Here is a 24,418-nt window from a genome sequence, read left to right as displayed (position 1 = left end):
TTTCCCATAAAGTAAAATATTCCTTAGTTCAATGAATTGGAGAAATTCATAAGGTTTTAAGCAACGACAGATCCAGAATTTAGACATTGAGTTTTGAAATACCTCGATTTATTGAATGTTCTACGTTAGAAACTTAGTAAGTTAAGAAAGATAGAATCTTGATGAGAAAAATGTGAAATTGGTGTTTAATTAGTTGTTCATGTAGTACTTGATGGGTTTTGGCCTCATGTAGTACTTTTAGGTATTTTTTCGTGTTTGTTAGTCCATTGATTTTTCGGAAATTAGTAGATTGACTTCATTGGCCCCCAAACTTGTCTACCAATACACATGATTTACCAAAATCAAGAGGATACTAACTAGAAGTGGAGTCCTGTCCAAACTGCAGGATAGAGTTGTCCATCATACGGCTCGCCAACTTCACTTGCCTCGACAAGTGGCTTGTTGCAGGCAGGCTCAGATCACTTACAATACACATGATCTACGAAAGAAGGGATTGGTTAGGGGTGTGTTCGATATGATTCTTTTCACTATACTTTCGATGAGAAATGTGAGTCTGTTTAGTCCACTTTCTTCATCCCCCTCTCATCCTATGTTGCTCAAAATCTCCAAAAATATTGTTGTATCCGCGTTGGATCCTCTAAAAAAATGCACTATTCGACACACATCCAGCAGCATTACAGACATACCAATCACCTCATAAGACTGGAACTAAAGCTAATCACCAATCACCAGTAATCTTTGCAAGAACAGGCACCTTCTTTGAAGTGGTGAAACCGATTTGCATCGCGGACAATGATCACCCTACTTGTAACCTGAGAAACAAACTTACAGAATGTGTGGCAGTCACCACATACTCTAAGGTTCTTCATAATTCTAATAGTAGATTGTTCAGGTGTGCTTATGAGGCCAAATGCAATAGCCAACTTTTCACTATGAGAGAATAGGTTTCCAAGCTTAAGTTCCTCATCAACATCATGCAACACAAAGTTTGTATCTGGAACATAACCAGAAATCTCTAGTTCCTTCAGCAGATATTTTAACTTCTCGTAAATCTCTTTCGATAGAGGATGGGTGTGGTCTCCAACGCTGAATCGATGAATCTTGTTATCAACTTCAATCCATGTCCAACCGGGAACTTTCTTCAATCTCTGATGGCTCATTAACTCCCTAATATTGGCCATATCCTGCCACTTACCTGCTTTAGCATATATATTTGATAGCAAGACGTAGTGCCCTGCGTTTTCAGGTTGCAGTTCAATCAACGATTTTGCTGCCATTTCGGCAAGCTCTACACAGCCATGAATTCTACATGCTCCAAGTAATGCCCCCCAAAGCCCTTCATCTTTTTCAACAGCCATATCCTCTATTAACTTTAATGACTCGTCAATTTTCCCAGCGCGGCCCAAGAGGTCCACCATACAAGTGAAATGTTTGATATCAGGCTTCACTCCGTACTCTTTCTGCATAGAAATGAAAAGTTGTTTACCTTCTTCAACCAGCCCGCTATGACTACACGCATACAGAAGAGAAACAAATGTGATCTTGTTAGGCAATATCCCCGTCCTTAACATCATAGGGAACATATCAACAGCTTTGTTTCCTTGGCCATGATAACCATAAGCTGCTATCATCGCACTCCAAGTTATAACGTTCTTTTCTCTCAAACCATCAAACACTTCCCTCGCAACATCAATCGATCCACATTTAGCATACATATCAACCATCGCTGTACCCAAGATAACATCGAACGAAAACTTGTTCTTCACTATATATTCATGTACTAACTTAGCCTTATGCATTGCCCCTATCTTTGCACAAGCATTAACTACATTTACCAAAACGACTTTATCCGGAACAACTCCTTCCTCCCTCATTTGATCAAACAAAACTAAAGCCTCAGTCGCATCCCCACACTCCGTACACGCCCCAATCATAACCGTCCAAGTCACAACATCCCTCTTAGGCATTCCATCAAACAGTTGCTTTGCATCCCCAATTACCTTACATTTCGAATACATATCAACAAGCGCTGCAACAACAAAGTTATCTAACAGCAACCCACATTTGTAAACAACATTATGAATCAATCTACCCATTTGCAGATCCATTGTATCTCTACAAACCCTTATCACAAAAGGCAATGTATAAGTATCAGGTCTAACCCCAGATCTTAAATACTCCTTAAAAATCCTAAAACAGTTCATAAAGTCTCCAGCTTTAGCATACCCACCAACCATAACACTCCAAGAAACAGCGTTTTTCTCATTAAATCTACAAAACAAAGCATATGAATCATCTAAAGACTTATGCATACAATATATGTATAGAAGCTTATTAGCAACAATTAGATTTTCAAGAAATCCATTAGTTGTTATTGAAGCATGAACTTGTTTTACTTGATAAAGATTTTTACACTTTATAAGTTGAGAAAGATAGAATCTTGGATCAAAATAATGAGAAAATTGTGAAATTGGTGTTTGTTCAAGAACTAGTTGATGATGATGATGATGATGAGTGTTGGCCTCAGCTATAGAGGGAGCTGAAGAATAACAAAGTTTTGCATATTTGGAAGGAAAAATCTTTAGGGTTTTGGATTTGAACATTGGGAATTTGGTATCAATGGTATTGTTTCTTGAAATTTAGTTCATATATAGAGTTGGACTATAATTTGCCTGAAAATAGCCATTGCTTATAAATTCAAGAATTTGGTTATACTTTGTGTGTTATATTTTGGGGTCATGAAACACAAGTCAAATCGAATCGACAAACCAAGTTAGGAAAAAAAAGCGATTTGTGATTTTTGGCGGTTGAATTATCAACTCTTCAAGGAATATAACACTTTCACAATACATAGAGAGCACCATTTTTTACTAAATAAATGTACCAAGAGTTACTCATTTACAGCCATTTTTCTAAATCCCAAGGTGGGATTTATTGTTTAAGACTGTACCAATCAACCTACAATATATACTGCAGTTTGCAGTATTCACTCAGTATACAAGGAAAATACCGATACAGATTAAGTGATCATATGCACGAGGGAACGATGAGACCAATCTGCTAATTGTTAATCAGTGAGAGAGGAGATCGTGGTATAAGTGATGGCTTTAGTTCCTTTACTTGGAAGGACTCCAATGAATTGTTCTCTCGAAATTCCTCTAGTAGAGTCTCCATTGGCATGGCTCGCAACGACTCAATTGTTCCCTTGCTTGGTACATCTGGTTCAGACCTAATTGGTGTTGTTCCAGTTGGCTCATAATCCTGAACATCAATCAGAAAAGTAATAAAAGTTCAGCACAAGTACACAGTACGCCTTTTCTTAACTAGAAAATGACAAGAGCTACGAATGGATTATTAGCTTAGTGTTTCTATTATCTAATAACGTCAACCAAACAGGTATTAGGTGTATAGGGATTTATTTTTCTTATTCGGCCAACAGAACTGCACTACTTATGCGGAAAATGGTATGTGACAGCATTGTCTTATCTTCTAACCAACAGCAAAAAGTCCTGAACATTTTAAAAGTATAGTAAAATTCTTGATCAACATACCATAAACTTCTGCTGAAATGTTTCAATGGCCTTCTGTTCAATGGAGGTAGACTGTGTGCAATGATCTTTCTTAAGTTCATCTAGGGTCTCCGAGTGTGCACTGGCAGTATCCAGAATGCCAGATATAGATCCTCTCTCTTCCCCTGACAAGCCTGGATAAGAATGAAACCAGGGGAAACATTACAAAACAGCACATAATAGTCATCACCAAATCACGCCAACCATAAAAAAGACACCATTGTATAAGTTACTTTCCTGGAAAAATTACTACTTGGCAGCAGCACCCAAACCAAAATATGAACTAATCATGACAGACGAAACTAGATAATCTACAACGAAATGTGCTACATCATTTTACCATGTTAGAATTATTGCTTGTATGAGCACAATTTACTTCCAAAATGTCTAACTTATTGCCTATCTATAGAGAGTTTCTTTAGTACTGAACAGCATGCCTACCTTTTGTTCTTTTTTAAAAAAACTCAAAAGCGACAACCCAAAATCAGAACATACAAGACAAATTTTTGAAAACTTACCGTCAATAGATTTAATGATATCTTCACTATTCTTTTTCACAGCTTCTTCAGCAGCTTCCCTTGTGGAATCGAATTCAATAACATGTTGCTCATTGCTATCGCATATGTTCCTGTAACAGCACAAAAAAAAAAGGGATGTCATAATGATGTTGGATGCAGTGCTAAAATTTCTCTTCAAAAAAAAGTAATAAGCTCATATTTGTTTTTCAAATACCAACACCATAGTCAATATATATTATATTTCTGCAGGCTCATGTCCTGTTGTTTGTCATAAACCTTCCGAGATCCATTCTTGCTGACAATACAAGTGTAACCACTCACAAATTCCCTAAGCGCTTCTAGATATAGGCAATTATCTTATATTCTCCAAAGTCCCAACAAATTTCAACTACTTGATGGTTCTCTTTCACCAGTACAAAATAATACATAACATCCATGAGAACACTCTCAATTCCCAGCTCCAATGAAGTTGTCTCAATAAATAGGAAACACATTTCCCAAAATAGTTTCTTTAACTAACAGTGTTAATAGGCAAAAAAAAAAAGGAACTGAAAATTGTACAAAAACTTGGAAACCTCCCCAATCCCCATCAACAATTTAATTAGATGGTGGTAGGAAATTACACCTGTTGCTTATTTCTATTTATCTGTTTGCAAAGGAAGGCAGTTTTCTTGTCATAAATAAACGAAATAAAATGTTTAGACTAAGGAGTTGAATTCTTATACATTTACAAAACATCTTTCATTTATTAGAAGTAACCAATGTGTTACTTATCTGCTCTCTTCAGGCAGAATAAAATACCAAGTAACATCGAAAGTTCACCTGACAACTGAATGCATTGTTGAAACATGTTGATTGCACATGTCTTTTGCCAATTCATGAGTACTTTGCCACCGTTTCACAGTTGTTTCAGTTGTGCTTACACTGGATATAAAAGCCAGACAAAATTGCTTACGGAGAAAGTAGAAGCAAATATATTTAAAATGAAATAGAGTAAAGGAGAAACAACTATTCGTTGAAAAAGGCCAACAAATTCAGATCAGAGTTGAGTTAACCAAATAACAACTACTGAAACATAGAAGAATTTTAAAAATCACATATATAAGGTGCAAATTCAGATACTTACCACTTCTGCATGAGTAACTCCATTCGGCAATGTTTAGCAGCTGAGAAATCAGCATTTTCTTTGGTCTCACCTTCTGCTTGCGTATATAAGTCCTGCCATTTTCTTTTTGTATCTGTTGTAATACCTTCCATAGAGGATACATGCCCATCCAAGAATGTCTTATTTCCAGAAACAGTTTCTCTAAGATCACCAAGCCTCGCACCAACCTGTCAGGTAGACTTTGAGAAAGGGAACAGAAGAAAGATCATATGTATATTACATAAGATTGGAGATCTTAGAGTAAAAAACAAACCAGTTCTTTTTGGCGACGCATGTGATTGGAGACCAAGGAAGTCACCTCAGCAATAAGCTTTTCTGCATCTGATCTTGATTGCTCCTAAAGTAGACAAACACAGACATCAAAATTAGAGGAACAACAACATTGTTGTATCAGGTCTATAAGGCATACCTCATATGCCTTCTCAAATTCAGCAATAGACTTCGTTTGAATCTCATCAGCTGTTGTTGAATGTCTTTCAAGTCTTTTTGATTCTTCTAAAAGTTTGTCAAAAAATCCTTGTATGATCTCAGAGATATTTGTCAAATGCTCTGTACTGTCATTAAATCTCTACATGATTGGAAAAAAAACAATGATGAACATGAAAAGAATGAACAATGCAGAACTATATCCTCAAATGAACTTTAACTACCAAATCTCTGGATGTAACAAGTGTTGATTATCAATCAAAATTTACAAGTAAAGTGCATAAGGAAACCTGACGAAGCTCTCTAGCAAAATTTGCCATTTCTCCTTGGTGGGTTGACAGAGTGTTCTGAAGTTCATCAAAAATTAAATTTGTTTCAACAGACTCTGCATCTAAAAACTGCAACAAGTAGAGGAAGAAAGAAAGATATTCAAGTCGCAAATACATCTATTATTTTACATGGACAGAAATCCAAATACATCAGAAGCTGAAAGCAAAACTTTCATGTCATACTTCTTTAGTGGAAATTGAATTAGAAGAAGCCAAAGTCGAAATTTCCTCCAGAGCAGCATTAGAAGTGGCTTTATGCAGCTTCACTACATTTTGCATAGCCTCAAAGTGAGATATGTACAAGGCCTTTGAAGAATTAATTTTATTCGTCAAGTCTAAGGCAGCCTACAAGAGAAGTTATGACATAGAAGGTTAAAAACAACTAGAGAGAACCAAAGAAAAGCACAGAAATCACTAGCAGAACAAGCGAAAAAAATAGAAGGGAAAAGCAGAAAATAAAACAGGAGAAGAGCCACTGGAATCCAGTAATAACCTTCTCATGTGATGCAAGAAAATTATGACAGATTTTCTCGACGTGGTGGAGGTGTTCATTTTGTCGAGACACAGATGTTGCCACAGTGCTGGAAAGACTACCAAGTTGCTTTGCAAGCTCAGTTTGATAATTGTCTACCACTGACCGATTATCAGTACTCAGTTTATCCTCTCTAGCTGGAAAAAATAAAACCGATAGGATGAAATAAATAATCCTGACAAATCATGCAGCAGAAGTGATTAAATTACTTACCAATTTTTTGAAACAAGGAAGCATTCTCTTGAATTGATTTCTCTAAGTCAGCCCGTAAAACACATGCTTGGTGAGCCAGGGCATTTTCTGAAAATATCAGATTTCAAAGTTAATACTGAATGGGTAAGCACACTTCAAAATGAATGGTCAGATAGCTATACCAGCTTTTTTTTGTTCAGAGATGATAAAATCCCGCTCCTTGAGAGTGTATAGATTTTGTCTCAGCTGTTCCTCAGTGTAGGCTAGCAATTTGCTTGTTTGATTCAATTGTTTCTGCAAGAACCCTCAACCATAAGAACTTCCTAAAAGGTTGCAAAACACGACGAAGTAATAAAAGGCCGCTAATCACCTGTGTTGCATCAAGTTTACAAGTCAAATCTGAGCACTGTTGAACCTGACAATCATGTCTACTTTGTAACTCCTCGAGTTGCTGATTTATCACAGACAATAACAAAAGTTACTCATCAGTCATCACATAATAAGTCGAATATAAAAGAACTATTCAACTACGAGGGTCAGTCAAGTACAGACCTTCTGTTGGTTTTCTATGCTAACGCCCATTTGTTCAATTTGATCTGACATTGCCTAAAAATAGAAGGCAGTAAAAGATTCTATATCAGAGACTCTTGCAATAAACAAACTGAATAAATCCTTATACAACAACAACAATATATCCAGTTAAATCCTAGATAGTGTCTAGGGAGGAGAGTACGTAGACCTTACACCTACCTCTTGGAGGTAGAGAGATTGTTTCCGAGTAAATTTGTAAAGTAAAATATAGAAATAAAGGGAACAGAGCTGTATAAGCAGATTAACCGTTGAATCTCATCAAGATAAGATTTGACGATACAGAGCATACTAGACAGACAGAATATTTTTGCTACTCATTCCTTGAAAAGTCAAAGGAAGGGAATAAAGAAAAGACAAAGCAAAAGTGCCTACTTTTCTCTCGCTCTCCTCCTGATAATATCGTTCTTTTGGTATATAAACACCATTCTTCTCACGAGCAGCATACACCTCTGGAAGAAAGCAGTTGAAACAAAGGGGAATCAGTAAAATGTTGCTCTGAAATTGTGGAAAGAAGCCTTTAAAATAACTCAGTCTAATTATAAAGCAATGACCTCCTTTAAGCCGCTCAATTTCTCCATACAAATCCTTGATGAGGGTCGATTTCATCATTTTTTGATTCACCTACAGATTAGCATCAAAGGGAATAAGATATTGAAGCAAAGAAGAACTATAACAATTATTACAGTTCAATTTATTTTAATCTTAAGAACAGAGTGTATTAGATTATAGATAATGCATCAAGTCTTGCACACACAACAAATGTGATAAATTGTCTAACGAGCAGAATTCAACTAAGAAGCCAAAGTGACTAGATTCACTACCAGTAACAAATTTGCTTTTAAAAATGTCAGCTAAGTTATTCATATTCCCCCAATGGCTCTTAGCTCTTTCTGGCTGGTATAAACACTTCCTGACAAACAACCTTAACAATAATCTATTAGCAGTTATAGCAGTAAATCTGAAACATTTTGCTGTCGGGAAATCAGCATACTAAATAACTTGATTAACCAAACTCCATGCCTCACCCCTCCAAAAGGAATATAGTCTAACCACAGTTGGTGCATGGTACTTCGAAACTTATACAAGCTTCAGTACTTGCTCCAGACAGCAATATGAAGGATGCTCACATGTCGCAGTATAAAACACTACAAAGATCATAGTTTGCATGCAAACAGAAGACGGAGAGCTGTTGTTATTTGAATACAAAGTGAAGTGAACATAAGACAAAAATTTCTATATTGAAAGAGTGAGAGAGCAGCATAAGGTGATTCTGCCGTGGAAATTATTTTGCTCTTTTCCAAATTTACCTCAGGCTTATTCCTTATGTTTTTTGCTCTGTGGGCATAGTCTAGTGTGCTCAGAGTCTCCTCAAGACAGTGCACAGCAGGTGACACTGTGGCAATGATACATGTTTTGGTTCTTCCTCCCAATGAATCACGTAGCAAACGTGTAAGTTTGCTATCCCTGGATTAGCATCATAAAAATGGCATAATAAGTATACAGATCCAAAGATGGCTAAAGAACCAACAAAAACCATAGTTACCTGTAAGGAATATGCCCAAGATGCTCAACAAGGGCATTAATCACTCGTCCAAGTGTGAGTAGACTTTTGTTTATTTCTCCAGCTTCCCTTGCACGACCCTGGGAATTAAAATTGTGAAGTTTTTAAAAGAACAGAATGATTTCCTATTTCACTGTAAGCAATACAAAAGAAAGATAGAACAACGAGGTATGAAAGTACAACTACCTCTAAATGAGGAAAAAAAAGACGAAAAAACTAAGAGTGAGGTGCCTTACAGAAAGAAGAAAAATAAATCAATTGTATGTGTTTGATTAAAATTAAATGAGATCAAAAAAATCAATTTCTAATGAGTTGATAGATGGACGAGCATATGTGTTACCTCCCTAGCCCCAGAGCGAGAAATATTCTCTGAACCAGCCAAATCAACTAAATTCAACTTGCCACATTTTATTAGTTCTTCGCCTTCGGGGGTTGCTTCCTTGATGTGTATTGTGATGGAAAAAAGAGAATGTGACCGACTGAAACAAAACTATTACTTTTGTCATCTTGTACGCAAATGATAATATAATGACTATCAATATGAGCAAAAAAAGTATACCTTGATTGCTTATTGAGCAAGGTTTCTGCAGTCCGGCGTTTTGATGAACCCCTTTCAATTAAGGTGAATATCTCATTGGCACTTGTCACAATTTCTTCTTCAAGCCCTCTAACTAGAACTCCACCTTTCCCATCTTCCATGAGTGGCAATTGTTTCTTCTGTCTGTCTTCTAAAGCGACTTTACACAAATCCTCAGGGGCTAACAAGTCAGTGATTTCTTCATTATACAACTCTAAGAATGTAACTTTCACACTGTATTCTGCATTTTGACTCTCTAATGTATCAAAAATTTGCTTGACGGCTCTAGGTATAACACCTGCTCCTTGTGGAAGCTCTCCGTTAGGCCCACTCTGCAATGTCATGCAATCAAAAATAAGAAACTATGTGCTTAAGCAAGCTTTTAAAATGAAAAAAATCTCAAAAGCCTGCTATATTCAGTACCTTGGACCTCTTGCATTCACCTTCCATAGTGTATGTCTTCCCGGTACCAGTTTGTCCATAAGCAAAAATCGTACAATTGAACCCCTCTAAAACTTCATTGACAATGGGGATAATTGCTTGATCATAGAGGTCCCTTTGTTGTGCAGAGGGGCCAAAAACCTGTACTTCAACAATAGAGCAAGCATAACAATATATAAGTAATACTTTCTGAATTACATAGAAGTACCAAATTGATACATTTTAGCACTGTGAATGACATGACCTTTCATAACAATATCAAATAACAAAGTATCCTCTCTTTTTTCTGAAATGCCTTAATGAAGCAAAAACTAAACTTTCTTTCCTTTTCTGCAGCAAGATATTAGCTTCGAACTAAACTAAAATGCTTAGTTATATCAGTAACCACTTGAAGTTTATGTTCAATTTCTAAAAAACTAGTTCTAGTCCATGTACTTAACCAGCTCAACAAAAACATTATAATAATCAATCAATCGAAACATTACCTTATCGAAAGTAAAAATTCTATCTATGTGTTTTCCAGCAATGTTCTGTGAAACAGCAACCTCTCTCTGAAACTCATTGCAAGTTACCACTTGCGGAGCATTACTCCGCAACTCATCATTACTAAACGGCCTGAAAATCAACCCATAAAACATCAAAACACCAAGAAAATCGAAAACCCAATTACCAAACACCGTAAATTAAAAAACCCTAATCGCAAAATCACAAATTTTTTAAAAAAAAATTCACAAGTTACCTGCAACGAAGCAAAACCTGAACGTTTACACCTTTCTCCTTATTCGACATCTTCAATCGTTGAACACAGGGTGAACCTATGCTTCTATTAGGTGTACTTGACTGAGCCACTGTGTGTTTCAGGTATTTCTAAGCGTTTGACAGAAAAATGACGAACCGAACTTATTCTTCTCCGTTTGTAATGATATTTGTGCGAGCAACTGTGTGTTTTAGGTGTTTGTGCGTGTTTTTTTGTGGGTTTTCAGTGACTGATAGAGAGAGAGAGTGTAGCCGTTCGGGTTTTGGGAAGATCTGAAAATGGAAGCGGGAGGAAGAAGAAGATGAATTTTGAAATTTGAGAGAGGCGCGTGTGGGGATTGATCTGGCCGTTGATTTGCAGGGGATTTGATCGGACGGTGGAGATGAATTATGATTGTTTGAATTTTAGATTTTTGGCTAATTTTTCAAATTTTCAAGCTCTTAAATGGGCTTTTGTTAAGCCCAATAATTGGATTAATATGGGTCCTTTGTACCTTTGCCTCTACTTGCTCTCATAACTAACAAGTTTTTTTTTAAATTATAGTTTTTTTGATTATTTTATTTGCTTCTTGTCCTACCTAGTTTAGGTTTTTATTACGTGTCTTCACTTCGGTTTTTTAAATTAACTTTCGTACCACGTTTACTTTACTAGATATATGTCTAACACACTCAGATACGTGTATCTATGATATATGTTGGGTCAAATTAGATGTAAGTTGTTTTTCAAATACACTATAATCAAGTGTGATTCACGTGTAATTTAGAATACACTAACTCTCTGGCTCGCCTTAAAATGTATTTGGTATCAAAGATACATGTATATACAATATTTGGTACATGTATCTGACTTGGAATCTTTTGTATTTCATAATGTATATGGTACCAAAGATAAATGTATCTAGTATCCTTGACATATGCATCTGTCTTGAAATCTGAAGAAATAGTGTATTTATCTTATTTGAAATTAAATACGAAATTATTATGGGAAAATTGTATGTAATAGCAAACTATTAATTTAAATTAAATGCTGTAAATATACTTTGATTTAATTGTACCCTATAACAAACTATTGCTAATTTCGTCTCTCTCCCTGGTGGAATCTCCCTCGCCACTCTCGTTTGTGGCAGTCTCGCTCGCCTCTCTCATATAAAATGTGTTTGTGTTTGTATAAAGCGAGAGAAAATTGTATATATACATATATTTTCATTCCCCTCTCCCAGATCTCACTCACCACCTTCGCCTCTCCCGCTTATACAAACATAAACGAAATGTATAAAATAATGTTTCTTTTTGTATAAAATGAGAAAAAATTGTATATACACATGCATGTACATAAATCTTCATTCTATATACTTATAATTATACAAAACAAATATTTTCCTGTTCAGTTTTCTTTCGTCTTTTTCCCTTTCTCGTTTTATACATACACAAATAATAAATTGACCTTTTATATACAACTGCTTTCTTTTGTATATTTTTAGCGAATTATACAACTGCTTTTTTTTTGTATATGTATAGCGAATTATACAATTATTTTTTTTTGTATATTTATAGCAAAATATACATATTTATGTTTGTTATGGAGCGCAATTATGCAAATTATAACTATAACATTAAAATATGATTTTTATGTTTACTACACGTGAAAGTTACTCAATTATTAATTAGTAAGACAATATGTGATTATTTCAAACTATATAATAAATCAATATTTTATAAGAATATTACGTAATTAGATAGATATTTTCATAAAATAATCCTAACGTGACGAATAAGATGAGATATCCCACAAATATAACACGTAACTTTGTCTATTACTCCCTCCGTCCCATATTATAGATCATCTTTTCCATTTGCACTTGCATTAAGAAACAAGATAATTGTATCCCTATGCCCTTATTTAATTAGTTGTAGATTTCCAGGTTAGTCAAAGTAAATACATTTTTAAGATTAATTAATTAATCAATCGTATATTTTATGCGTGAATTTTATAAAATAACATATAATGCAATCCAACTATTTTTAGAACGAGACGACTTATAATATAGAAAAGGGTAGTAATATTTGTAGAGATGAAAAAATATCAAGTTTATTTAAGATTATTTATCAATCAAAAAACAATTCAAAATTGAAATCAAAACCCTAATTTATTTAAAATTTGTTATTTTTGGTATTTATTCAATTATTGTTTTTATTTGTCCTAATTCATATATGAATAGATTTTCGAGTCATAGTTTAATTTGGTTTCTTACTATTATAAATTAACATACTACAGAAATTGAAGTCACACATTCAACAACTTTTTTACTCATAAACTCTCCGGCGACTGTGATTCAGCTCTCCGGTGATCGATCCTTCTCTCCGGTGGACGTAGACATAAGAAATTGAAGTCACATTCAACAACTTTTTTACTCATAAACTCTCCGGCGACTGTGATTCAGCTCTCCGGTGATCGATCCTTTTCTCCGGTGGACGTAGACGTAAACTAAGTCGGCGATGAGCGAGGTGAAGATTATCGAGTTTGAGGAAGGATGGGAATTTATGGAGAAGGGAATCACTAAATTGAAGAAAATTTTACAAGAAGAAGAAGAAATTTGTTTCGATTCCGAAGAGTATATGATGCTCTATACAACAATATTCAACATGTGTACACAGAGTATGCCGCCGCCATGTATTAATAATCACTCAAAACAGTTGTATGAAAACTACAAGCAAGTATTTGTAGAATACATCGATTCTACTGTACTGCCCTGTTTACGAGACCGGCACGATGAGTTCCTATTGATGGAGATTGTGAAACGATGGGCGAATCACAAAATTATGATTAGGTGGCTCTCGCGTTTCTTCCAATACCTGGAACGTTTTTTTATTAATGCAAAATCTCTACCTGGACTCAAGGAAGTTGGTTTGATGTGTTTTCGTGATCTGGTTTACGAGGAATTGAAAGTTAAAGCTAGAGATGTGGTTTTTGTGTTGATTGAACGAGAACGAGATGGGGAGAAGATTGACAGAAGTTTATTGAAGAGTGTGGTTGATATATTCGTTGCAATTGGGATGGGGAATATGGAGTGCTACATGAATGATTTTGAATTTGCAATGCTTGAAGATACTGCAGGTTATTATTCTCGTAAATCTTCAAGTTGGATTGTCGAAGATTCGTGTCCTGATTATATGTTGAAGGCAGAGGAGTGTTTGAAGAAGGAGAAGGAGAGAGTTTCGAATTATCTCCATGTTGTTAGTGAGACGAAACTTTTAGAGAAAGTGCGATGTGAATTGTTGGTTGTATATACGAATCAGTTACTCGAGAAGGAGCATTCTGGAATCCTAGTATTGCTTAGAGATGATAAGGTAGATGATTTATCTCGAATGTATAGGCTATTCTACAAAATCGACAAGGGATTGGTACCTGTTTCAGCTATGTTTAAGCAGCACGTCGTTGCTGAAGGGATGTACTTAGTGCAACAGGCTGATGATACGACAAATAGACAGTCTGAAACTCCCTTCTTTGTTAGGAAGGTCATTGAGCTTTACGATAAGTATATGAGTTATGTTACGAGCTGTTTTGCTAATCACTCTCTGTTTCATAAGGCTATCAAGGAGGCATTTGAGGTGTTTTGTAACAAGATTGTATCGGGTTGTTCAAGTGCAGAGCTCCTTGCTTCGTATTGTGATAGTATTCTTAAGAAACGTGGAAGTGAAAAACTTAGTGATGATGCTATCGAGGAGACGTTGGATAAGGTGGTAAAGCTTCTATCGTACATTAATGACAAAGACCTTTTTGGAGAGTTCTGCAGGAAGAAGCTTTCTCGTAGATTGCTCTTTGATAAAAGTGCTAATGATGAACACGAAAGGCTTATGTTAACGAAGCTAAAGCAATATTGTGGTGGACAGTTTACATCAAAGATGGAGGGAATGGTAACAGACTTGACGTTAGCTAAGGAAAATCAGAACGATTTTCAAGAATATCTCAGCAACAACGCGAGTACTGGAATTGATTTAACTGTCACAGTACTTACAAGTGGGTTCTGGCCTAGCTATAAATCTTGTGATTTGAGTCTACCTGTCGAAATGGCTAAGTGTGTACAAGTCTTCAACGAATTCTATCAGACAACAACGAAACACAGGAAACTGACATGGATTTATTCATTGGGTACGTGTAACGTCATTGGGAAGTTTGATTCAAAAACCATTGAATTGATTCTGGGAACCTATCAGGCTGCTGTTCTGTTATTGTTTAATTCGTCAGATAGATTGAGTTACTCGGAAATCAAAAGTCAGTTAAATTTGGCTGATGATGACTTGATCAGATTGCTTCAATCTCTTTCATGTGCTAAGTATAAAATTCTGATTAAGGATCCTAGCAATGCAACTGTTACGTCATCTGATCATTTCGAATTCAACTCCAAGTTCACTGACAGGATGAGACGGATTAGGGTACCGTTATCTCTTGTGGATGAAAGGAAAAAGGTGGTGGAGGATGTAGGCAAAGATAGACGTTATGCAATTGATGCATGTATAGTACGTATTATGAAGAGTCGAAAAGTTCTTCCTCATCAACAACTAGTAGCAGAGTGTGTTGAGCAGTTGAGCTCAATGTTTAAGCCTGACTTAAAAGCAATCAAAAAGCAGATAGAAGATCTCATCACTAGAGAATACTTGGAAAGAGATGAAGAGAACCCAAATTTGTTCAAGTATTTAGCCTAAACCAGTAATTTAGGATTTGTTATTTTTGATATTTATTTAATTGTTGTCTAGTTAGGATTTGTTTGTCTTATTTCATATATGAATACATTTTTTAGTCTTTATCTGCTCCTTTCTTCATATTGTTATCAACTTGTATCTTTATTGATGTTTACATACATAAATATTTGATACCATATCTCTCATTTCCACAACTACATTACCTGTTACAATCGCGATGATTAGAGTCTAAAATGCAACAGAGTGGAAGTGCCATCCAGCCCTTTGTTATTGAAATAAGTTGTGAACTCCTTAATTGTTGTTTCCCTGTACTTCGGAGGGTTCTGTTCCGATATCAGCCCCTTTATAGGTCCATACAGCCTATGTGTTGTCATAGAATTCGTCATGAAGAAGCATACCAACGATATCCTTGGACCAACTTTATTTGCCAGTACTCTATGATCAACACCTTTGAACTTGTCATTCGTTATAAGCTGAAAATGATCGAGTCAACAATATCATATGTTATAAGACAATAATGTTTTTAATAGTAGTCTAAATGTAACACTACTTGCCTGTAGAAGATCTCCTATATTGACCACGAGTGCTCCGGGAGTAGGGGGAACATCTACCCAATGGTTCTGATGTAAGACTTGAAGACCGCCTATGTTGTCTTGGAGAAGCACGGTGAGGAAGTCGTTGTCAGCATGCTTACTGGTGCCTAGAGTAAGTTCAGGTTGTGGGCATGCTGGATAATATTGGCCTAAAGCAAGAAGCCCCTCTGCACAACCCATATCCTTGAGGTGATTTGGTTCGAGGCCAATAGCCTCGGACACTAGTTCAAATAGAGTTTCACCTAATTTCATCACTTGGTTCGTGTACTCGAGGAGAATATCCCTATCACAAATGCACAATAAGCAAATCAAAACACAATACAATATTCAAACCTCTCTATAACAACGTTGTTTCTCTATAATACCTGCAGACAGAAGGGAGTTGTTCGGGTTTTGGAGGTATAGGAGCTACAGTGGCACGAAAAGTGTCCCTCCAGTTGGTTACCGGTGCTCTAAACAGATCAAAATTGCTGTTAAATGTGAACTCTTTGTTCAAGTCTCGCGTATACCACTGCTTCTTCACCTCATTATCTTGCTCAAAGAAACTGGCAACACCGTCTTTCATTGCTTCCATAACATGACTAGGAATCCCATGATTGATCACTTGAAAGAAACCCCAACTCTCGGATGCATGACCAACTTCTTGGACTATGTTCTTTTGTTTGATCGGATCTTCCTTGATGCCATCAAGATCAATTATTGGAAACTCGATGAACTTGTTGTTGTTTTCACTCCTCGAATGTTCAATCATCGATGGCTGTACAAACATTCGTGGTACTTTGGTTATACCTGCATCGACTAGTCCCTTAACACCGGCTTTCGTCTTATCAAAGGCTTGTAGTTCAGCCATTCTTTCATACTTCTCTACATGTATGTTGGTTTTCATCACTCCCAATTTTCTTATGCTTTTGTCTAAATCTGAGATGTTAAGTTAAATCTATCTCAGAGGTATTCAATGAATACCTTGTAAAAGTAAAAGATACATACATATATATATATCATTGGATTTTTTCCAAAATTAGATGTTTTCTAACTAACCTAATTATTAATTAAGTACTAAAAATTGCTAATGATTGAAGATTAGAACTGAGTTTAAAAATAATACTTCTGCTCGTTCATAATATTCCCTGTGATATCAATGAAATAATAATAATTTCAGTTTGTTTGTTCGATCTTAGTTAATGATCTTGGGCTATCAGAACTATTTTCGAACATGTATGTTGAGTTGTTAATGGAATCACGAAGATTTATTGTCTATTCTTGTTGCATTTGTTTACTAATTAGGCATTATTTGATCTCTAACTAACATCTAATTATTATAATGAAATTGCTAATTTTATAATATCAGTTGTATGTTTAAAAATAAAGCTTCTGCTAATTTTACAATTATGTTGATACTTAGATAGCTTGTTTTTACGTAACTGAGTTTAGACAAATCCAGACAGTTAATATAACATTTTAATATTAATAAAAATATATCATATATTACATTATATATCATGTTATGTCTACCGGTGAATATTACATTTGTGTCTCTTTACTCTCATCAATTTGTGGAAGAAAGTGATCATTAATTGTTAGTAACTTACGTAACCAGCTCTCCAATTACGTAAGAAAGAATTCATCACCGATAAATAGTGATTGTCTTCCTTTGAGTTTTGTGGACAAGGGATAGAATATATGAGAAAGAAGATAACATATAATTCTTATAATGAGTTTTAACTTTTTTGAACCAACAATATACTTCTTTTGACACTATAATGTAAAGGTGATGTATAAAGGGACTAATAAGCAAGTCTGAGAAAAAAACATTGCAAAACAGATACTAGTATTGGATTGTTAGGGGCAAGCTCAAGTGCACCTGGACTAATTCCACGAGATTATTTCGAATTCTTAACAGTCTAGCAGCAAGATCAGATACAAAATATTGTAATCAACATGCCTGTTCAAAGCTGTAAAAAGCACAAAACCTATTAAACAAAATGTGATCGTCCTAACCCAAGAAACTAAATCCAACAAAGAGAAATTATGTTAATTTTGGCATGTTCCGTTGTGAAAAAGAAGAAATGCAGGATGAGGGAACCTGCTAAATCCAACAGAGGTTGTTACTCCATAACCGCGACTCCTCCAACAGCTTTGATCTTTTCTATTATTTCATTAGCTTCCTCTTTGGTTACTCCTTGCTTAAGTATAGCAGGAACCTTTTCGACAAGGTCCTTGGCTTCCTTCAGACCTAGACTCGTGAAGGATCTAACCTCTTTGATCACCTTGATTTTTGCAGCTGCATCAAATTTCTCTAACTTCACGTCAAATGCTGTTTTCTCAACCTTCTTCTCCTCAGCCTTTGCCGGTCCACCACCTGCTCCTCCCATTGCACCCAAATCCATGCCTTCTACTGAAATTGGTTTCAAAGTAGGGTGCCTTAGTATCTCCCTGAGTAAAGGACCAATTTGTCTACGTTCTTCTGGGGCTAAAGAAGCAATACGTTCAGCAAGCTGAACTATCTTGTCTGATGGTGGGGGTCTCGGGCCATATGGATCATAGGCAGCAGGATATTTGTACCTTATGGGCTTGACATTAGGATCTCTGGGAACAAAATCAGGTTGAAACGAACGAGACTGCAGAGGCCCTATAATTTCACGAAGAGCTGTACAGGTTTGGATGGGTCTTAACCGTGCTATGAGCTTCATGCTTAAGATATCACTTTCCAAGCAATGAATTGCAAATGATGTTAGCTTGATCAGATTATATACGCGTGTTGTGCTAATGCAAAAGAACTCGGATGATTTCCACTTCAACCACTTGGTAAAACTTGTGCTTTACACTCACTCCTGCCTTGAAAAGAAAATTCGAAATTCAGTTCATACAATAGAAACAAAAAATACACTCCAATCACCCTATCTATCAATAGACACATACACATAAATTCCTCAAAAACTAAAACTTTCATTGGTTTTAGTTTACGAACGGACACTAATAAAAGTTCCTAAAATGAAGCTTTAATATATGACTTTAGATTGACAAAATCATCAGTGTATTATAAACGCAACAAAACGCACCAAAGATGGATAACAGGCCAGTGGTCATCTTCAATAATAACAAAGAAGGCAAATGTGACATTTTAATTTACAACGAAAAGAATTTACGAAAGATATACAGATAACAACTACGACAAAGAACGAATGATACTGAATTCAAATTAAACCTTTACATCAATTTACGAGGAAAACTAGTTGTTCATCTATCAAAGGAAGCACAGAAGTATCCTTTGATGCTATTGCAGCAGACTGCAAAGACGAAAACAATCAATTCCAGATAATGTACTAACTGCTAACACACAAGGGCAGCTCAACAGTGGCTTTAGACCCAAAAAATAACCCCAAATTCAGTTTCCAAAACATATCGAAGAAGCAGAAAAAAAGAAAAAATTTCCAGCAAGAAGCAAAGATTAAACGAAGAACCAAAAGCACAGCAGACAAATCGCTCTAACAGTCGCATAGGCCAAACTTATGATATTTTCCTTTGATTTTAAATTATCATTTCTACAGGTAGCCGAAGCACAGCGACGTAAATATTCACGCAGAGCTAAGAAAAATTGAATCTGAGGCTTTTCAAGCAGTACATAGATCCAATTCAAAAGTCACATTTCACCAAATCAAAAAATAAAAAGTAGCGTTTATGGCTCATGAACACTAACGAAAGGAAATTCGTGAATTGAAGATATAAATGAAGAGACTTACGACTTTAAATCCTCCGGAGAAAGAGATCGCCGCCGTGAGAGATTCCGGCGAGTGCAGTGTCGACTGGCCGAAGAAGACGGGTGAAATTTGAAATTTAGGGCTGATAGAAAATAAAAATTTGAGTCCGTTTAGGCCCATAAATTGGGTATTGGACTCATCGGCCCAATCCAACGAAAAAGTTAACACTTTTGACTATTGAGTTTGATTTTTAATTTTTGTCCTTTCGACTTTCGAGTGATTAACACCTTCTTCATATAGGGAATCAGACTCACGATATTGATTTTGATACAACTTTTTAGAGTCAAAAGCTTAACATTAATATCAATTTTATATTTTTAAACTAAGTTTATCAAGTCAGTGTCATGTTCGATCATAATTCCGACTCGAGTCACTCAATATCTCGTGAGTTTTGCCATAGGCAATATATTGACATTTACCAATAATAGTTTCCTTCAAAGAAGTATAACTTGTGTTATAACAATTTTTTTTTAAAAAAAAAAGAAATACAACCTATAAATAATAGGTAAAAATTGGCTATAGGGTGCAATCCCTAGATATAGGAATCATCATTAATTTTTGAATTAAATAATTTGAAATGACAAAAAAAATAGCCACTTTTGCCTATGTCTTTAACAAATAGCCACTATTATGAATTTCCATTTTTAATTAGTTACAACTGTTTTTGTAGTTGGTACAACCAAAAAAATAGAAAAAAGGACAATTTTGAACAGATATTTGCTACATTGATTTTTTTCTTTCTAATTTGTACATGATGTATATTATCAGAAATTACTTTCATAAATTATAGAAGTTCGAGAAAACTTCAGAAATAACAAATATAATAAATATAATAAGATTTTATATGTATATTTTAATAATTATGCTTCATAATTATAATTTTGTTTGCTATAAAAAATTCGATTGTATATTTCTACTCGTTTGTATATTTCCCTTGATAAATATTTTTTTTTCTATCAATAAAAGCAATTTGTATTTTCTCTACAACTTGACATAAAATTCTAAATATGACAATGAGTGGTCCATAAGTCACAACTTGCATTGATTGGATTTATTGTTTGTTTATTTATTGCATTTTTCAAAGTCAACAATGGATGACTCACTAAGTTATGGCTACAAATTTGTAATCTTGTATTATCCATCTAATTATTAAAAAAGAAAGTGGTTTAGTAGTCGATGATCGAGAACCATGAAGTTTCAAGTTTAAAAATAGGTGATTTGTTCACGTCTGTTTAATTATTGGTAAATAAAGATACTCGACGTCTATTCTGGTGGGAGGTAACATCTACCTCGACAGGTGGACGCAAGCTGACCGAGACATCACTTTTGTAAAATGATAAGAGTACTATATCCTATTGATATGAATAATAGAACAAGAGATATCAAGAAAATGGATACAAATGAATCAAAACATGATAGAAAAAGTGAGTTAAAAGCCTTTGATGACACAAAATCTGGTGTCAAAGGACTTGTTGATGCAGGAGTAAGTAAAGTCCCTCAGATATTCATTTCACCTCCAGATACATACTCAAATTCCAACACAGGACAGTTCATTTTTCCAGTTATAGACCTCCAAGATATGGATAGTCACGATCAAATCAATCGAAAAAAAGTCATTGAGGAAGTCCGCGATGCATCAGAGACGTGGGGTTTCTTTCAAGTGATCAATCATGGCGTTCCGTGTGATGTTATGGAAGAAATGATACGAGGTGTTTGTAGTTTTCATGAACAAGATACTGATATCAAGAAACAATGGTATACGCGAGAGTTGACTAAAAGAGTAGTTTATAACAGTAACTTTGATTTGTATAATGCACCAGCAACTAATTGGAGGGATACTTTTTTCTGCATTATGGCTCCTAACCCTCCTAGTCCTGAAGAATTGCCTCCAATCTGTAGGTATGTCATTTATACGACACGTGGTCTAAAAGGGGTTCGATTGAATCCTCTTCGTTGAAAAAGTATATCGATGTGTATGAAACTCGTTGAATCCCCTTGACAGAAGACCAGTAGCTAAGCTAGCAATTCTGCTAAGGGGTGTTCAAGATTTTGTATATGTGGATAGCATAATTTTTCGACTGAGGGTGTTTAACTGACCGCCCTGACTACAACATCGCTACTCCGATCCCCTGCAGATATAAGTTCGAATCCTAGTTGTGACACACTATCATTTCTTGAATCCCCGTGTTAGAATTCCTAATTCCGATACTGATATTGTTTAGTGTTTTCTTTATGATGTGGTAAAAGGGATATCATTGTTAAATACTCCGAGGAAGTGAAGAAACTCGGGCGTTCTTTGTTTGAACTATTAGCAGAAGCACTTGGGCTCAATATAAACTATCTGAATGACATGGATTGTGGTGAAGGACTTTCAGTTGTATGTCACTATTATCCATCTTGTCCAGAACCAGAACTAACATTAGGTGCTAGTAAACATGCTGATGACGGATTCTTGACTTTGCTTCTTCAAGACCATATAGGGGGATTGCAAGTTCTTCATCGAAATCATTGGGTTGATGTCCCTCCTACCCCTGGTGCTCTTGTTGTAAATATCGCAGATCTTCTGCAGGTATGTCTTCTCACCTATCTGTACTGAAAATGAGTAGTGATCATTCAAATTCATGCAAGTCGAATATTGTAAAAATGAGTAGCTCGTTGGCTACACTTTGAGCTCGCGAATCGCTCTCATGCTTGTAGCTATAGTAGGTGAGACCCCAATATCATTGAGGGCCTTGTCATATTCATATGATGTACATATATGATTTTAAGGTATATCGGAGCCTTGTCCCGACACCTATACAGTTCATTTCATATGTTAGAGGCTCCATAGACTAGTATGTACCGGTCATGTGTACACTTGAGTTACATTATACAGAATTAGTGGACTCATAGGGAATCACTATTTCATAGTATGCACTGATCTCTAATTTCACACACACACACACACGCGTATGTTGTGTGATTATGTCAAAAGAATTATGTTCAAATGAACCAACATCAAGTCGTTAGGTCCATCACTGGGACAACTTGTCCAGTGCATGAAACATTCCATGTTTATGCGAAGTTCAGGGAAGGGCCACACCTCAAGAGGGTGTAATGTAGGCAGCCTACCCTGACACAAACATCAGACGTCAAAACAACGGTACAATGATTAATTTGAATTATCAGATATTACTACACTTGAAGGTCATTCATGCAGAGAAAACAAGTAGTAATGTTGTTTTGTCATGAAAATGTACAGTTAATATCAAATGACAAGTTTAAAAGCGTTGAACATCGTGTACTGGCAAATCGTGTTGGTCCAAGGATATCGATAGCATGCTTCTTCTCCACATTTTTTCTAGCAGCTTCAAGACTTTATGGTCCTATTAAGGAGTTGTTATCAGAAGAAAATCCGTCAAAATACAGAGAAACAACAATTCAGGAATATGCTGCCTATTTTACTGCAAAAGGACTTGATGGGACTTCTGCTCTGCAACATTTTCGACTTTAAACTATCTTTTCATTTGTCTCTTCATGCTACTTATTCAAAGTAATATATGTCATATTGTAACACATATTAGTATAGATAATCACTATTTATGCATTGTAATCTTCAAGTTACAATGAATCTCATAGTTACTTTCTTGGTTATTTTGCTTCATGGACCAGAACTTACAAGTGGTTGTATTTGCCAGCTAATATTTAACAAACGACGTTGTTATAGAGAGGTTTGATGACTGTATTATGTTTTTAGTTGCTTATTAGTTATTCTGCATCTGTCATAGCGATATTCGCCTTGAGTACACAAACCAAGTGATGGAATTAGGTGAAACTCTATTCGAACTACTGTCCGAGGCTATTGTCCTTGAACCAAACCACCTTTAAAGATATGTGTTGTACCAAGGGGCTTTTTGCTTTAGGTCACACAACCTGAAATTACTCCAGGCACCAGTAAAAATGCTGACAGCGACTTCCTCACCGTGCTTCTCCAAGACAACATAGGCGGTCTTCAAGTCTTACATCAGAACCATTGGGTAGATGTTCCCCTACTCCCGGAGCTCTCGTAATCATTATAGGAGATATGCTACAGGCAAGTAGTGTTACATTTAGCATATAAACCTGTATCAGAAACATACTTGTCTCTAATTACTTATGTTATGTAGGTTGATATGCTTTTAACTCGAATCATTTTCAGCTTATATCAAATGACAAATTCAAAAGTGTTGAACGTAGAGTACTAGCAAATAAGATTGGTCCAAGGGTATCAATGGCGTGCTTCTTCACGACAGGCTTACTACCAACACAAAAACTGTATGGACCTATCGAGGAGTTGATATCTGATCACAATCCTCCAAAGTACAGGGAAACAACTATTAAGGAGTACTCTTCTTTTGCTGCATTTTCGGCTTTAGACTAAACACAATTATTTATGTGAAACTATGTGTAATCTTAAAAGTATGCTGATTATGATGATACACTTAAAAATGTTGAAACTGATAGATTGTTTTCTCTTCTTTACTTTCATTTCCTCCGACTCGACAACTCATTCATTAGCCTTATCTTCAAAGTTGAAGGGAAAAAAATGATACTACTACTGTTCAAGATGATTTGACATGACTTTTGCTCAAGTAAATCCAAAGCAAGTTGAGTTGGCTGTCTATATGATACTGTCACTCCAGAATAAGTATATTCTGTAATGTGAGGTATCATCATGAAGTGACTAGTTA

At 35.6% G+C, this 24,418-nt stretch overlaps 6 protein-coding genes and 1 pseudogene across 7 annotated transcripts; 3 read left to right on the top strand and 4 right to left on the bottom strand.

The window, feature by feature from the left end:
* Nucleotides 1-270: 270 nt before the first annotated feature.
* LOC107031687 (pentatricopeptide repeat-containing protein At4g21065) lies at nt 271-2,727 on the bottom strand. The gene has a single exon (XM_015233133.2). The coding sequence runs from the start codon at nt 2,601-2,603 to the stop codon at nt 726-728; it is 1,878 nt and encodes a 625-aa protein (XP_015088619.1). The 5' UTR covers nt 2,604-2,727; the 3' UTR covers nt 271-725.
* Nucleotides 2,728-2,847: 120 nt separating this feature from the next.
* On the bottom strand, nt 2,848-10,960 carry LOC107031686 (kinesin-like protein KIN-5C). Its single transcript, XM_015233132.2, has 23 exons — nt 10,641-10,960; nt 10,387-10,516; nt 9,884-10,042; nt 9,443-9,792; nt 9,224-9,362; nt 8,866-8,963; nt 8,630-8,786; nt 7,874-7,943; nt 7,695-7,771; nt 7,284-7,337; nt 7,102-7,182; nt 6,914-7,025; nt 6,753-6,839; nt 6,501-6,676; nt 6,191-6,352; nt 5,969-6,076; nt 5,662-5,820; nt 5,506-5,589; nt 5,214-5,419; nt 4,910-5,011; nt 4,088-4,197; nt 3,552-3,703; nt 2,848-3,261 (listed from the first exon to the last, which is right to left on the bottom strand). Exons 1-23 carry the CDS (start codon nt 10,688-10,690, stop codon nt 3,061-3,063), a joined length of 3,024 nt encoding a protein of 1,007 aa, XP_015088618.1. The 5' UTR covers nt 10,691-10,960; the 3' UTR covers nt 2,848-3,060.
* A 1,980-nt stretch (nt 10,961-12,940) lies between these two features.
* LOC107030669 (cullin-1-like) lies at nt 12,941-15,462 on the top strand. The gene has a single exon (XM_015231940.2). It carries the CDS (start codon nt 13,154-13,156, stop codon nt 15,359-15,361), a length of 2,208 nt encoding a protein of 735 aa, XP_015087426.1. The 5' UTR covers nt 12,941-13,153; the 3' UTR covers nt 15,362-15,462.
* Nucleotides 15,463-15,747: 285 nt separating this feature from the next.
* Nucleotides 15,748-16,917, bottom strand: LOC107031211 (1-aminocyclopropane-1-carboxylate oxidase homolog 1-like). Its single transcript, XM_027919712.1, has 2 exons — nt 16,317-16,917; nt 15,748-16,234 (listed from the first exon to the last, which is right to left on the bottom strand). Exons 1-2 carry the CDS (start codon nt 16,835-16,837, stop codon nt 15,856-15,858), a joined length of 900 nt encoding a protein of 299 aa, XP_027775513.1. The 5' UTR covers nt 16,838-16,917; the 3' UTR covers nt 15,748-15,855.
* An 845-nt stretch (nt 16,918-17,762) lies between these two features.
* On the bottom strand, nt 17,763-19,838 carry LOC107031210 (50S ribosomal protein L7/L12). Of its 2 annotated transcripts, none has more exons than XM_015232498.2 (2): nt 19,692-19,838; nt 17,763-18,782 (listed from the first exon to the last, which is right to left on the bottom strand). In XM_015232498.2, exon 2 carries the CDS (start codon nt 18,639-18,641, stop codon nt 18,057-18,059), a length of 585 nt encoding a protein of 194 aa, XP_015087984.1. In that variant the 5' UTR covers nt 18,642-18,782; nt 19,692-19,838; the 3' UTR covers nt 17,763-18,056. The 2 variants fall into 2 exon arrangements, with proteins under 2 accessions (XP_015087984.1, XP_015087983.1); XM_015232497.2 differs by having other exon boundaries at nt 17,763-18,786; nt 19,692-19,836.
* A 1,047-nt stretch (nt 19,839-20,885) lies between these two features.
* On the top strand, nt 20,886-23,347 carry LOC107031208 (1-aminocyclopropane-1-carboxylate oxidase homolog 1-like). Its single transcript, XM_015232495.2, has 3 exons — nt 20,886-21,608; nt 21,957-22,278; nt 22,951-23,347. The coding sequence occupies exons 1-3, from the start codon at nt 21,043-21,045 to the stop codon at nt 23,200-23,202; spliced, it is 1,140 nt and encodes a 379-aa protein (XP_015087981.1). The 5' UTR covers nt 20,886-21,042; the 3' UTR covers nt 23,203-23,347.
* Nucleotides 23,348-23,483: 136 nt separating this feature from the next.
* On the top strand, nt 23,484-24,215 carry LOC114078672 (annotated as a pseudogene).
* The last annotated feature ends 203 nt before the right edge of the window (nt 24,216-24,418 follow it).

Source organism: Solanum pennellii, chromosome 9, assembly GCF_001406875.1.
Source record: "Solanum pennellii chromosome 9, SPENNV200".
NCBI classification, from domain to species: domain Eukaryota; kingdom Viridiplantae; phylum Streptophyta; class Magnoliopsida; order Solanales; family Solanaceae; genus Solanum; species Solanum pennellii.
This window is presented reverse-complemented; position numbering and strand designations above follow the sequence as displayed.